We start from the raw sequence: 12,479 nt of genomic DNA, 5'->3' as shown, positions 1-12,479 counted from the left end.
GGTAGTAGTTCGCAAAACCAAGGAAGCGTTGGATTGCCTTCACCCCATGGGGCTGTGGCCAATCGAGGACGGCGGACACTTTTGCCGGATCCATGCATAGACCTGATTCTGAGATAATGTACCCCAAGAATGGCGGGGACGTTTGCTCGAAGGCACATTTCTCAAGCTTGGCATAAAGGCGGTTCTCCCTCAGGCGCTGGAGGACTTGACGCACGTTCTTTCTGTGGGCGGAGAGGTCTGGAGAAAAAACGAGGATGTCATCCAGATAGACTACCACGCAGGAGTACAGCATATCCCGGAAGACGTCATTCACGAACTCCTGGAAAACCGCTGGGGCATTGCAGAGGCCGAAGGGCATGACCAAGTACTCGTAGTGACCGTCTCTGGTGTTAAAGGCGGTCTTCCACTCATCCCCGGAACGAATGCGGATCAAGTTGTAGGCCCCACGAAGATCCAGTTTGGTGAAAATTCGAGCTCCTCTAAGTCGGTCAAAGAGCTCCGGGATCAATGGCAATGGGTACTTGTTCTTGACCGTGATATTGTTCAGGCCTCGGTAGTCTATGCAAGGACGGAGGGAGCCGTCCTTCTTTTTTACAAAGAAAAATCCCGCTCCCGCGGGCGAGGAGGACTTACGGATGAAACCTCTAGCAAGGTTCTCCTGGATATAGTCAGACATAGCTTGGGTCTCAGCAGGGGATAGCGGGTATATCCTACCCCTGGGTGGCGTAGAACCAGGAATGAGGTCAATCGGACAGTCATATGGCCGATGGGGGGGCAGAGTCTCGGCCTCCTTCTTGTCGAAAACATCTGCAAAGGACCAGTAAGCCGACGGCAGACCTGTAGGTGCCGGGGATGGACCGGCAGAGTTCATCAGACGGACGGGCAACAGGCACTTCTCCTGACAGAACGGTCCCCATCGGAGTATCTCGCCCGACCGCCAGTCCAGGGTTGGCTCATGAGTCCGTAGCCAAGGGAGGCCTAGAAGAAGTGCGTGAGACATGGTGGACAAGACGAGGAAGGAGATCTTCTCCAGGTGCAGGGCTCCGATCTGCAGCTCGATCTCTTCGGTGGCCTGGGTAACGGACTCCAGCACGGACGTACCATTGACCGAAACAATCGACCGAGGAGTCTCCAGGGATCTGACAGGAATCCGGTATTTTTTAACCGCCTCGAGTGTGATAAAATTCCCCTCCGCGCCAGAATCCAGGAAAGCCTCCTCAGAATAACGCTTGGCACCGAGATTCAATAATACGGACACGAGCAGGGGAGGAGAGGAATCACGTACACCTAGGGAGGCCTCTCCTATCAACCCTAGGCGGAGAAGTTTCCCGGCTTCTTGGAGCAGGAACGGAGGAGGTGAGAGGAGCTCCTCTCTCTGGCTAATTCACGGGCACGTTCCTGAAACCGCAGGTCGATGCGTGTCGCCAGTGAGATCAGATCCTCTAAAGAGGTGGGAGTATCCCGACCTGCCAGTACGTCTTTGATCCGACTGGACAGGCCACGCCAAAAGATCCCTATGAGAGCCTCGTTGTTCCAACCGAGTTCGGAGGCCAAGGTACGAAAACGGATGGCATACTGTCCTACCGGTAGCGTACCCTGATGGAGGTTAAAGAGGGACTCGGTGATAGAGGCCAGCCGACCCGGCTCGTCGAACACCTTGCGGAAGGTGTCCAAAAAGGTGGAAAGCCGAGAGACGAGTGGGTCATTGCGCTCCCAGAGGGGGTTCACCCATGCTAATGCCTCCCCCTCTAAGTGTGAAACAATAAAGGCAATTTGGGCGCGCTCAGTGGGATAGTGCTGCGGCAAAAGCTCAAAATGTAACCGGCATTGGTTCAGAAATCCTCGACAAAACTTAGGGTCCCCGCTATATCGGGGTGGCTTGCCGAGGCGCGGCATCGGGTGCGGGGCCGAGGACTGGGCAGAAACGGATTGTATGGCCGACAAACGAGACTCCATGGATTTCAAAAAGACCATAATCCTGGTCTGACTCTCCCGTAGGAACACCAGTTCCTTTTGGATGGAGGTGGTGGCACCAGCGGGGTCCATGGCCTGATTATACTGTGACGACTCCTGGAGTGGACCCTCTGGGTCGTGACACCAACCCTCCCAGGGCGAGCTGACCTAGTGAAGACCACCCCCCTATACAGGGAGTGTCAGGGGCAAGCCCCAGGGGGTGAGGCACCACGACTGCTGGCACCAGGCGGCCGGCTCACAGGAGACACGAGTGGGTGAGAGTGTCTGCAGGAACGTGTAAAGTGTGGACACGGGAACACGTGGTATACAGAGACTTCGTTCGTCCGGGTGTGAGTGAAGCAGGAAGCGTGCAAGGAGCACGTCAGAGCACTGAGTCAGGCAGCAGGTGTGCCAGGAGGTACAACTGAGTATAAGACAGAGCACGGAATCGGAGTGTGTGCCAGGAGGCACGACTGAGTATAAGACAGAGTACAGGGTAAGAGCGTGTGCCAGGAGGCACAACCGAGTATGAGACTGAGTACAGTGTCAGAGCATGTGCCAGGAGGCACAACCGAGTACGAGACAGAACACAGGGTCAGAGCGTGTGCCAGGAGGCACAACCAAGTACAAAGCAGAGTGCAGATTCAGAGCGTGTGCCAAGAGGCACAACAGAGTGCAAGGCAGAGGACCTGAGTACAGCGCACAGCCAGGCAGGGACACGGCAGACCAAGCCAGGAAGCACAACAATAATCAGGCAAATCCCCTAGGGGGAGGTCGTCTGATATAGCACATGACTACTACTGGTTCCGGGTCAGGAACTAGCCAGAAAGCACATGACCACTACAGGTTCCGGGTCAGGTCCTCCATTACCATAGAGAGGACCGAGCCCTATACAGCACTGACAGGAGCGCTCAAGCGCAAACGTGACATGTAGGAGGAGGCCCGGGGACGAGAGCTGCGCATGCGCACCCTACGGGACCCCCCGGAGTGACCGCAGCTCCGGAAGAGATGACGTCGGGACCGAGGTCCCGCCCCCAGGTGAGCACGGCGTGACACATACATGTGAATACAGATACAAAATCAGTGCTTACAATAATAAATATACACAAGAACAGGCAGGCAGCGTATAACCTTAAAGCACCGGAGGGTATCAAACATGAGACCAAAAGTATCCCTCTAATCATTACATAAAATGCATATTGTGAGTACTAATGGCCAATTTATCATACAAGGAATGGGTCCCATGCACAAATTTTGGGAAATGTAGGGGTAAAATAAAAGGCTAAATGCCCATATAACATAAGACTGGGGGGTGGTCCCTCTGTATACCGCGGTGACGTACAGACACAAGATGGAGGCAGATTTCGGGTGCAACACGTCCAAGTTTATTTCCCGCCGTCCGACTGATGGCCCTCGCAATACACCGCAATTCTCTTCACGGCCCTCCGTGTCCAGGCCCCGTTACACACCGTACTTATCACCAGGGGCGTAAATACTGTATATGTACCGTCCCTTTTCACTTAGTGATGTTCCTGTCAGCTCGGTCACTGTGGCCGCCTTAGGCCCATACACCAACAGTAATTTTACTGGTCAGGTATCGTCTTCAACTCGGTATGTATTTCCCCGGGGCCCCGTCTGTACTGCGGTACTTCATGTCAGGACCACCCCCCTGACTTCCTCTCTCCTCAGTCCCCTGGTTTGGCTCTCCTCACAGCGCACAAACCGTCACAGACTTCTTGTCTCTTGAGCACCTCCGAGGACTGGAACCCTCTTGTCAAATTTATAACTTTCCCGGTTCCCTGTAACTCCGCCCCCCATGACCAATGGTTTCTAAAGCCCTAGTCTGCTGTTAAAATCCTGAACTCACACTCCTCCCTGCCATCTAATGGTCAACCCAAGGTACTGCACTTCACCTACACGTTTCTAGCTGTTTCTTTCTGTCAAAGTGTGCAAACCGTCCTTTCATCTTACTTACAAGTCAGACCGTCAGGTCACCTTCCCTACACAGATGCCGTAAGTGACGCGCGCTGAGGGGAAGACCGCCGCCATACGCTACCTGCGGTATAGCAAAGGAGATAAAAGATCTCCAATGTGAGATCCCGGACATGCCATATTGGTTATGGGCAATAAATTGCACTACCGGGCAGAGGCGTAGGTAGAGCTTTTGCCCCCCGGGCGGTGAATGGCCTGCTCGGATGCGGGGTCTGGAAAGGAATAAAATGGCCGCGCTTGGGAGGGGGTACCGGCCTGGGCGGTTACTGGTTAGGGATGTTAATGATTAATCACAGACATTCTGACACACTGCCTGCGACAGTGCTCCCAGGCAGAACAGACAGTAATGTGCAGGCTCAGCTCCGCCTCCTCTGGCCGCAGTATAAGGCCGGAGTCACACTAACCTGCGCAAAATACGGTCCGTAGTTTACTTGCGTAATACGGATGAATGACCCCTAAATAGTGCTCCGTAGGTCATCCGTAAGCAAGGTGTGGTCGCGTATTTTGCGCATGTGTGCATCCGTATGTAATCCGTGTGGCATCCGTATGCAATCCGTATGGCGAGATTTTCTCGCAGCCTTGCAAAATGGACATTTAACGGTTTTGAGGCCTGCAAACAATTTAAATCATTAGCCTGCACCCTATTTAGACACTCAGAAACAGGTGGCTGCCTCCATTCTGTACATTTGCATTGATGGGCACTGATCAGGCTGCGCTGATGGGCACTGATCAGGCTGCATTGATGGGCACTGATCAGGCTGCATTGATGGGCACTGATCAGGCTGCATTGATGGGCACTGATCAGGCTGCATTGATGGGCGCTGATCAGGCTGCGCTGATGGGCACTGATCAGGCTGCATTGATGGGCACTGATCAGGCTGCATTGATGGGCACTGATCAGGCTGCATTGATGGGCACTGATCAGGCTGCATTGATGGGCACTGATCAGGCTGCATTGATGGGCACTGATCAGGCTGCGCTGATGGGCACTGATCAGGCTGCATTGATGGGCACTGATCAGGCTGCATTGATAGGCAGTGCAGTCTGTATGTCTCTGTGTGGGCAGTTTTATTGCTGGTATATTGTTTTGGTAGCGCTGTATATATGTTGGTATTTTACTAATAGCAATTTTGAATCCCTAGGAAGCAATGATATCAAGAAAGAGAAAAAATTGACTCGAAGTGTAGGATATTTGAAGAACCCAAAAAATCGGTAAGTTTGATGATTTAACTTCATTTTTAATATAGTATTTGTTCCTATTTTTGTTTTATTACCTCTAAATAAGATATGTGCAGTGTGCATAGGAATTTATTCATAATTTTTTTAAAACTATATTCCGGCCCTCCAATGGTCCGAGGGACCGTGATCTGGCCCCCTGTTTAAAAAGTTTGAGGACCCCTGGTGTAATGTATCTTGTGGGAGAACGCAGAAAGCAGCTACATGCTGCGCTCTCCAAAAACGCTCTGGAGATTAAAATCTGCAAGAAATGTCTACAGGAGCGCTCAGAAATCTCCTTCACTGTGCTGGTGCTGCAAATGATGAGTTTAGTTTGTGGGAAACCCCCCCTCCAATACCGGCCGCGCTCAGCCCCGCCCCTGGCTCCTCCTCCTGGGTCCGCCCCTCCTCTCACATGGCCTCGGTGCTGAGGGTGCTCCGTGCACTTCTGCTCTGAGCGCTCCGGTGCGGCCGCGGTTCTGCGCCTTCCTTCCTCGGACACACGGTGCAGTCCGCCGCCCTCCTTACAGCGCCCCCCGGTCCGGCCTGCTGAGCCCCCCGCCCAGGAAGTGTTTGCTGCTGCGGGGACTCCACGTGTGCGCACCATGGAGCTGGAGGAGCTGGGGATCCGGGAGGAGTGCGGCGTGTTCGGCTGCCTCGCCTCGGGGGACTGGCCCACACAGCTGGACGTGCCGCATGTCATCACGCTGGGGCTGGTGGGCTTACAGCACAGGTAAGGGTGGGGGGCGCTGAGCACGTGATGCCGTGTGTGTGTCCGCAGCCCCCGGTCACTTCCCTCCTTGTGGGAAGCCTCGTCTTCTCCTCTGGGGGGCGCTTCTGGGGTCCTCAGGTTGTGGCTAGTTATACTGCGCGGGATCTTTGTACCTTCCTGCTCCCTCGGGCCATGGGGGCATCAGATGACCGCCCACCATTGTTAGTGATGCCTGGCGGTGGGGACAGGCTCCTGCCCCTATAATTGGGACTGCATCGTCCTATCTGGGACTTTCTCTGCTGCTGTAGTGGTGGTGAAGGGGTTAACATTTGGAAGAACAGAATGTTATAAATCTGCGCCTGGTCCTAAATCTTCCGACCTTCTCCATTCTCGGCTGGTCGTGGTCTGTGACCTCTCACCTGTGTCGGCAAATAAGACCCCAAATCCTGCAGGTTGCCCCCCGCCTGTGATGGACGGTCCTCTGGGTGCTTCTCCTAGGTTCACCTTCAGGTGCCCATCCTGATTATTGGTGGCCCGTCCTCTTGTTACGGCCATTGAGCAGGAATCCTGGCCGCGACCCCCGACGCCCCTATCGCCTTCCCCTGGTCCTACAGATACAGTGGCCGGGGGTCGCTCAGTCCTTGCTGCACAGGACCGGTTGTGGTGCCAGGGACACTTTCCGAACCCTAATAGTGGACAGTGTTGGCCCGGCCGTGTCTGCGGCCATCACTGGTCACGTCTTACACCTGCAGGGGCCACTTGAGCTTATTCTGGAGGTTTCTGGTTACAACATGCGCCTTCCAAAATGTTGACCATCTACTGTGACCAACCAGGAGGAGCTGGCCCTGCTCTCCCAGAATTAGAAGGCGAATTCCAGAGAGGTGTAATGAGGGCAGAGAGCAGGACCCCTTGGGGTGGGGGGTTGGTGTTACCCCATTATCTGCTGGTTTGCTACACTCTGTAAATCTGTTTTCATAGAGCTAAAGGTCTTGGGTTATGTTCACATGCAGCGCGTTTTTGGTGCACGGTTTTTACAGTAAAACTCTAAAATGCAGGTTACATCATTTATCTACAGTAATAGTTTATTCAACAGCTTATGTGTTTGCATGAGAAGCCGCTACATGTGAACGGAGCCTTGTCAGTCTGGCACAAGAATAAATGTGTGATCTTTGGGGCAGAGGAGGAAAAACCAGATGTGACCCCACTGTGGAGTAATAATCTGGCGATTATTAAGTTGGGCCCTCATCTAATACAGTACTGTTCTATCGCCATTGCTTTTGGCTTTACATGTGCTGGCTCAGTAGTTAGCACAGGAACCCAACCACACTGTATGGAGTCTGCATGTTCTCCCTTTGTGGGCACTGGCAGGTAAAAGGGCTTCCTATGATTTTGGCCGTAGTGCCCGTGCGTTCTAGATGGGGCGACATTGAATTGTGAACGCCACCCTCGAGGTTAGTTGGTGTTAAAGGGATTGTTATATTTTCGAGACATCCTGGTGTCTGGGGATTAATTATGGGGGAGTCCATTTAGTGATTGTAAAGACCACCTTTTGATTTACGAAAATGTGGTGGTGCTCTGTGATCTAACGTTTAGACTGTAGACTACACGGTGTTCAAGCACCACAAATTTATAAGGGTTTCATTCCGTGTGCCACATTGTTTAGTTCAAGTTGTTTTTACGTTGTGCTAAAACTTTAGTGCAATTTTGTGCCCCATAGCACCAATTTATTGTTTTTGGTTTTTTTTTGTGATTATTTTTGTAAAGATAATGTAGAATATCATGTATGACTTTTCCGGCACATTTCAGAATTTTCCCTCTACACTTTCTAGAAGGATGCAAAGCTGCCCAGAGATAAGCAACCCCCCTTCCCTTTTTTGCCTTGCCACTCACTGCAGCTTTTTCTCCTCCCCCCCCCCCCCCCCTGCATCTTCATTTACAGCTTGTAACACTACACTAGCTCCCCCCCCCCCCCCCCCCCCCCCGTGAATGTTAACTAGCAGAAAGGAATGTTCTTTGTCTAAGCACATGTGGTCGTATGTATGGGAGATATTACAGAGGCCATAGCTCTGGCTCCGTCAGCGACAGAAAAGAGAAACTGACATATCTGGTACGTGCGTAGAATAAGCTTTATGGCCTGGATTTTTCACTTCCAGTGCCAACAGAACCAGAGAAATTGATTTCTCCATGTGAAATAACAAGTTTGGTTTTGAATGATCGCCAACGACAAGCTGGGAAAGATAATACTATGTGCGTTTCTATATAAAGTACCCTCTGCGAGATAATGGTTGTTATACGTTTCAGAACCACATCTGTAACTCTGAGCTAGGGGGAGGACTGTCACAAGCAGCCTTGTTGGTGATGTCACCAGCCCAAAGTTATAAGGTGTTTTCCTCTAGCCCCTCCCTCATTCTAGCTTGGGATGCCATGACAATAGGATCTCAAATGAGTGGTGACGTCTGGCTCCTCCTCCCCACATGGTTTTGTCTGAAATGATCTAAGCATTATGTAAGTGTATTTCTGTTTTAGTCCATTATTTTATTTGTAATTGCATTGTACATATTTTAATTGTCTCCCATTGTAAAATCTTTTTATATCTCTGTAAACACTGCCTACCTTTTGGAGTAAATATAAAATTTATTAGTTTCGGCTCCTTGCTCTGTGACGAATTCACGTGCCTATAAGCTAATTACGCTACTAATTTGGGTTTGCTTCGAACCCCTCTATTAATTAAAAATATTGATAAGAGAAATCTGAAGCTGGTTGCAGCAAAGTGTGCTCTAGACAGGTGGGCCAGTTGGCAGTGACAAAACTGGTTTTATAAGCTGATTTGTATGGCTGCGGCCAGGGCTAGTTATAATTCCCTCACTGCAGTGGCCTAATAGCCAGTGCACAACAAGTAGCCCGTCTGGCAACTAATTATCCTAGGTGTAGTTCCCGGACTGACCTGAGGGTAAGGAGGGTGCCAGCGAGCTGCGAGTTCCAAAGTGGAACTGAAAAGTGGGATATACATAAATCCCGGCAGCTTGTAACAGTGTGGCAGCAGTGGGGTACCTAGAATAAACCCCTGCGATAAATTGTTAGGGCAAGGCTAGCTTGCTGTTTTTCATCACAGTGTGGCAGCGGTGGGATAACGAAGATAAGCCCCCCTGCACATGTGATAGCCGTGTGCGGCCAAAGGTCATATAAAACCCCCCTGATCGTGACAATTTTTCTTGTCACTTTTCCTTTGTCTTGTGGTATTGGTGACTATTTTTTGCGCCAAATTCTTCAGAATAGTGCAGATGGGTTGATGGAATTTGCCTAAAATCAAAGTAGATTTTTGTGTTTTTGACCCTTATTACACTGAAGTCGCGTCATTAAACTAGACCTTTTTTACTCCAGTTAGGTACTAGAACACAACTGCACAAATATATTGCAACATTTAGAAAAGTCACAAACTATTAGGATAAAAATCTGCTGGATAAAGAAACCCCCATAAGGCAAAAAAAGGAAAGAAAAGTAGCATAAAAAAACAATAGGGATGTAAATGACCTGGAGCAATAGACTTTCCTTAGGTGGGACGGAGTATGGTTCATTTGTATGTCTAAAACATATTGCATTTCTCTTTAAGGCAATTTTCATCCAGTAGAAAGGGAACAATGCGTTTATCTTTGAATTATCTACATGACCATATAAACAGTTATGGGTGGAGGGTAAATCATAGAATCGTAGAGTTGGAAGGGACCTCCTGGGCCATCTGGTCCAACCCCCTGCTCAAAGCAGGATTCGCTAAATCATCCCAGTCAGATGTCTGTCCAGCTTCTTTTTGAAGACTTCCATTGAAGGAGAACTCACCACTTCTCGTGGCAGCTTGTTCCACTCATTGATCACTCTAACTGTCAAAAAGTTTTTTCTAATATCTAATCTGTCTCTCCTCCCATTCAGTTTCATCCCATTGCTTCTAGTCTTTCGTGCAAATGAGAATAAAGTTGATCCTTCTACAATGTGACAGCCCTTTAGATATTTGTAGACAGCTATTAAGTCTCCTCTCAGTCTTCTCTTTTGCAAACTAAACATTCCCAAATCCTGCAACCTTTCCTCATAAGACAGGGTTTGCAGACCGGTCACCATTCTGGTCGCTCTTTTCTGAACTTGCTCCAGTTTGTTGATGTCTTTTTTAAAATGTGGTGCCCAAAACTGGACACAATATTCCAGATGAGGTCTGACCAAAGAGGAGTAGAGGGAAATAATGACTTCACGTGATCTAGACTGTATGCTTCTGTTAATACATCCTAGAATTGAATTTGCCTTTTTTGCTGCTGCATCACACTGTTGATTCATATTCAGTCTGTGATCTATTAGTATACCCAAGTCTTTTTCACATGTGCTGTTCCTTAGCCCTATTCCTCCCATTCTGTATATGCTTTTTTTCATTTTTGACAGGTTTCCTTTAAACCTACATTCAATGTACAATGGATTTTGCATCAATTGGTCAAGACCTGTTGGCCAATTCATGGACGTTTTGACGTCCATAGAAACAGGTGGCTGTGACAGGAGTTTTTTTTTTTTTTTTTTAAAGCTATGAAAGTTCCTTGAAGGTCACCTGGAAATTAAGGCTTTGAGGAATGGAGTCATTGACAGGGCTGTGGAGTTGGTAAGCCAAACCTCCAACTCCTCGATTTTCCTGACTCCGACCACAGCATTGGTTACTACTGAGCCTGTACATAAAGTGCAGCACAGATTCATCTCATCTCTGACCCTACAGCACTGGTCACTACTGAGCCTGTACATAAAGTGCAGCACAGATTCATCTCATCTCTGACCCTACAGCACTGGTCACTACTGAGCCTGTACATAAAGTGCAGCACAGATTCATCTCATCTCTGACCCTACAGCACTGGTCACTACTGAGCCTGTACATAAAGTGCAGCACAGATTCATCTCATCTATGACTCCACAGCACTGGTCACTACTGAGCATGTACATAAAGTGCAGCACAGATTCATCTCATCTATGACTCCACAGCACTGGTCACTACTGAGCATGTACATAAAGTGCAGCACAGATTCATCTCATCTACGACTCCACAGCACTGGTCACTACTGAGCATGTACATAAAGTGCAGCACAGATTCATCTCATCTCTGACCCTACAGCACTGGTCACTACTGAGCCTGTACATAAAGTGCAGCACAGATTCATCTCATCTATGACTCCACAGCACTGGTCACTACTGAGCATGTACATAAAGTGCAGCACAGATTCATCTCATCTATGACTCCACAGCACTGGTCACTACTGAGCATGTACATAAAGTGCAGCACAGATTCATCTCATCTACGACTCCACAGCACTGGTCACTACTGAGCATGTGCATAAAGGGCAGCACAGATTCATCTCTACTGAAAGCAGAGATCCTTGGATCAGGAACAGAACAGACATTTATAGGAAGTTTCATAACTTTCCCAAATTATAAAAAAAAAAGAAGCCCATCCTGCATTGTACTCCTGTACCCAATTTATTATATGTTTTAGGAGTCTGTATTTGGTCCATTTTTATACCGACTCCTCAGCCCTGGTCATTGGGCTCTTTGGAAAATGATGGTCATTACCTCATTAGTGCCGTAAACGACTCTTCTTTCCTTTTGCCCTGTTGTTGATGGCTCTCCCTCATTGTGAGCTAGAGAACTTCGTACCTACGCACAGTGATTGAAATGTTTCTAGACGAGCCTTGGTATGTGGCTATAAATCACAGACGGCTGGGCAAGAGCAATGTGAATTCCTGGTATACTCTGAGCCTTCATGAGAAGTCCCTGGCCTTGAGGACTGCTTCAGACTTGGTGACCTTCGGCGTATCGGTCAGGGCATGTTAGGACATATCGTTTTTCACTTGTTTGGGAGGGCATACCAATTCATATTTCTTCCTCATTGGTTGTTACTAATCTGATTGGCTTCTATGAATTCAACAGACATTAGCGCATAGGCTAGTATTACCTAGTGTCACCATATGGCTTCTGGGGTAGGTCGCCCCTTTTATGATAGAGAAGCGTTCAGCTAACTCGTGCTGTCCGAACCACAGGACGTATGAATCGGACGGCGGTTGCGTTTTTACTCTGAAACGCTGCGGTATTTCAGAGAAAATGTATTTATATAAGCAACTGTGAGCTATAGTGCTAACATGGGAAGTCCCCACCGCAATGTGTTTTTATATACGTGTCAGTCTATGGGATCGGGGAGGGGAGAAGCTGCCAGGGATCTACCGCCCAGACTAGCCATGTGAGACGCATAGATAAACCTTGCATGTCAGCAATAACGCAGCCAGAAGGATTCATGCTGCCCGTGGTTTGGGCAGCACTCAATAGCTCCCGTTAAACTCAAGGTAAATAAGTACACAACCAGGTGAATGATGAAATAATTTGACACAATTTCAGTATTAATGAAAATGTGTTTACGGTATCTGAATTAAAACCGTAAACTCCTGAAAGATAATTTCAATAAGCTCCAGCTATTACAAAATTAACTCGAGCAATTATATCTTTGGTCTAAATAAAGGGCCATGATGAAAAACCTATAGGAAAGGGAAGAAAGGGCAGGAGCGCTCCCCGATCTGCAGACAGCCATGCTGCACAA

At 49.0% G+C, this 12,479-nt stretch overlaps 1 protein-coding gene across 1 annotated transcript in view; it reads left to right on the top strand.

Moving 5' to 3' along the window:
* The first annotated feature begins 5,511 nt into the window (after positions 1–5,511).
* Positions 5,512–12,479, top strand: part of LOC141096781 (amidophosphoribosyltransferase-like) — a 28,073-nt gene continuing 21,105 nt past the window's right edge. The window contains exon 1 of the mRNA XM_073583587.1: positions 5,512–5,893. Coding sequence (XP_073439688.1) covers positions 5,766–5,893 — 128 coding nt within the window. The 5' untranslated portion in view covers positions 5,512–5,765. The remainder of the gene's footprint in view (positions 5,894–12,479) is intronic.

This window comes from Dendrobates tinctorius, unplaced genomic scaffold (assembly GCF_039654945.1).
Source record: "Dendrobates tinctorius isolate UK_male_01 unplaced genomic scaffold, ASM3965494v1 ptg000079l, whole genome shotgun sequence".
Taxonomy (NCBI): domain Eukaryota; kingdom Metazoa; phylum Chordata; class Amphibia; order Anura; family Dendrobatidae; genus Dendrobates; species Dendrobates tinctorius.
Note: the sequence above shows the minus strand (reverse complement) of the source record. Positions and strands in the feature narration are given on the sequence as shown.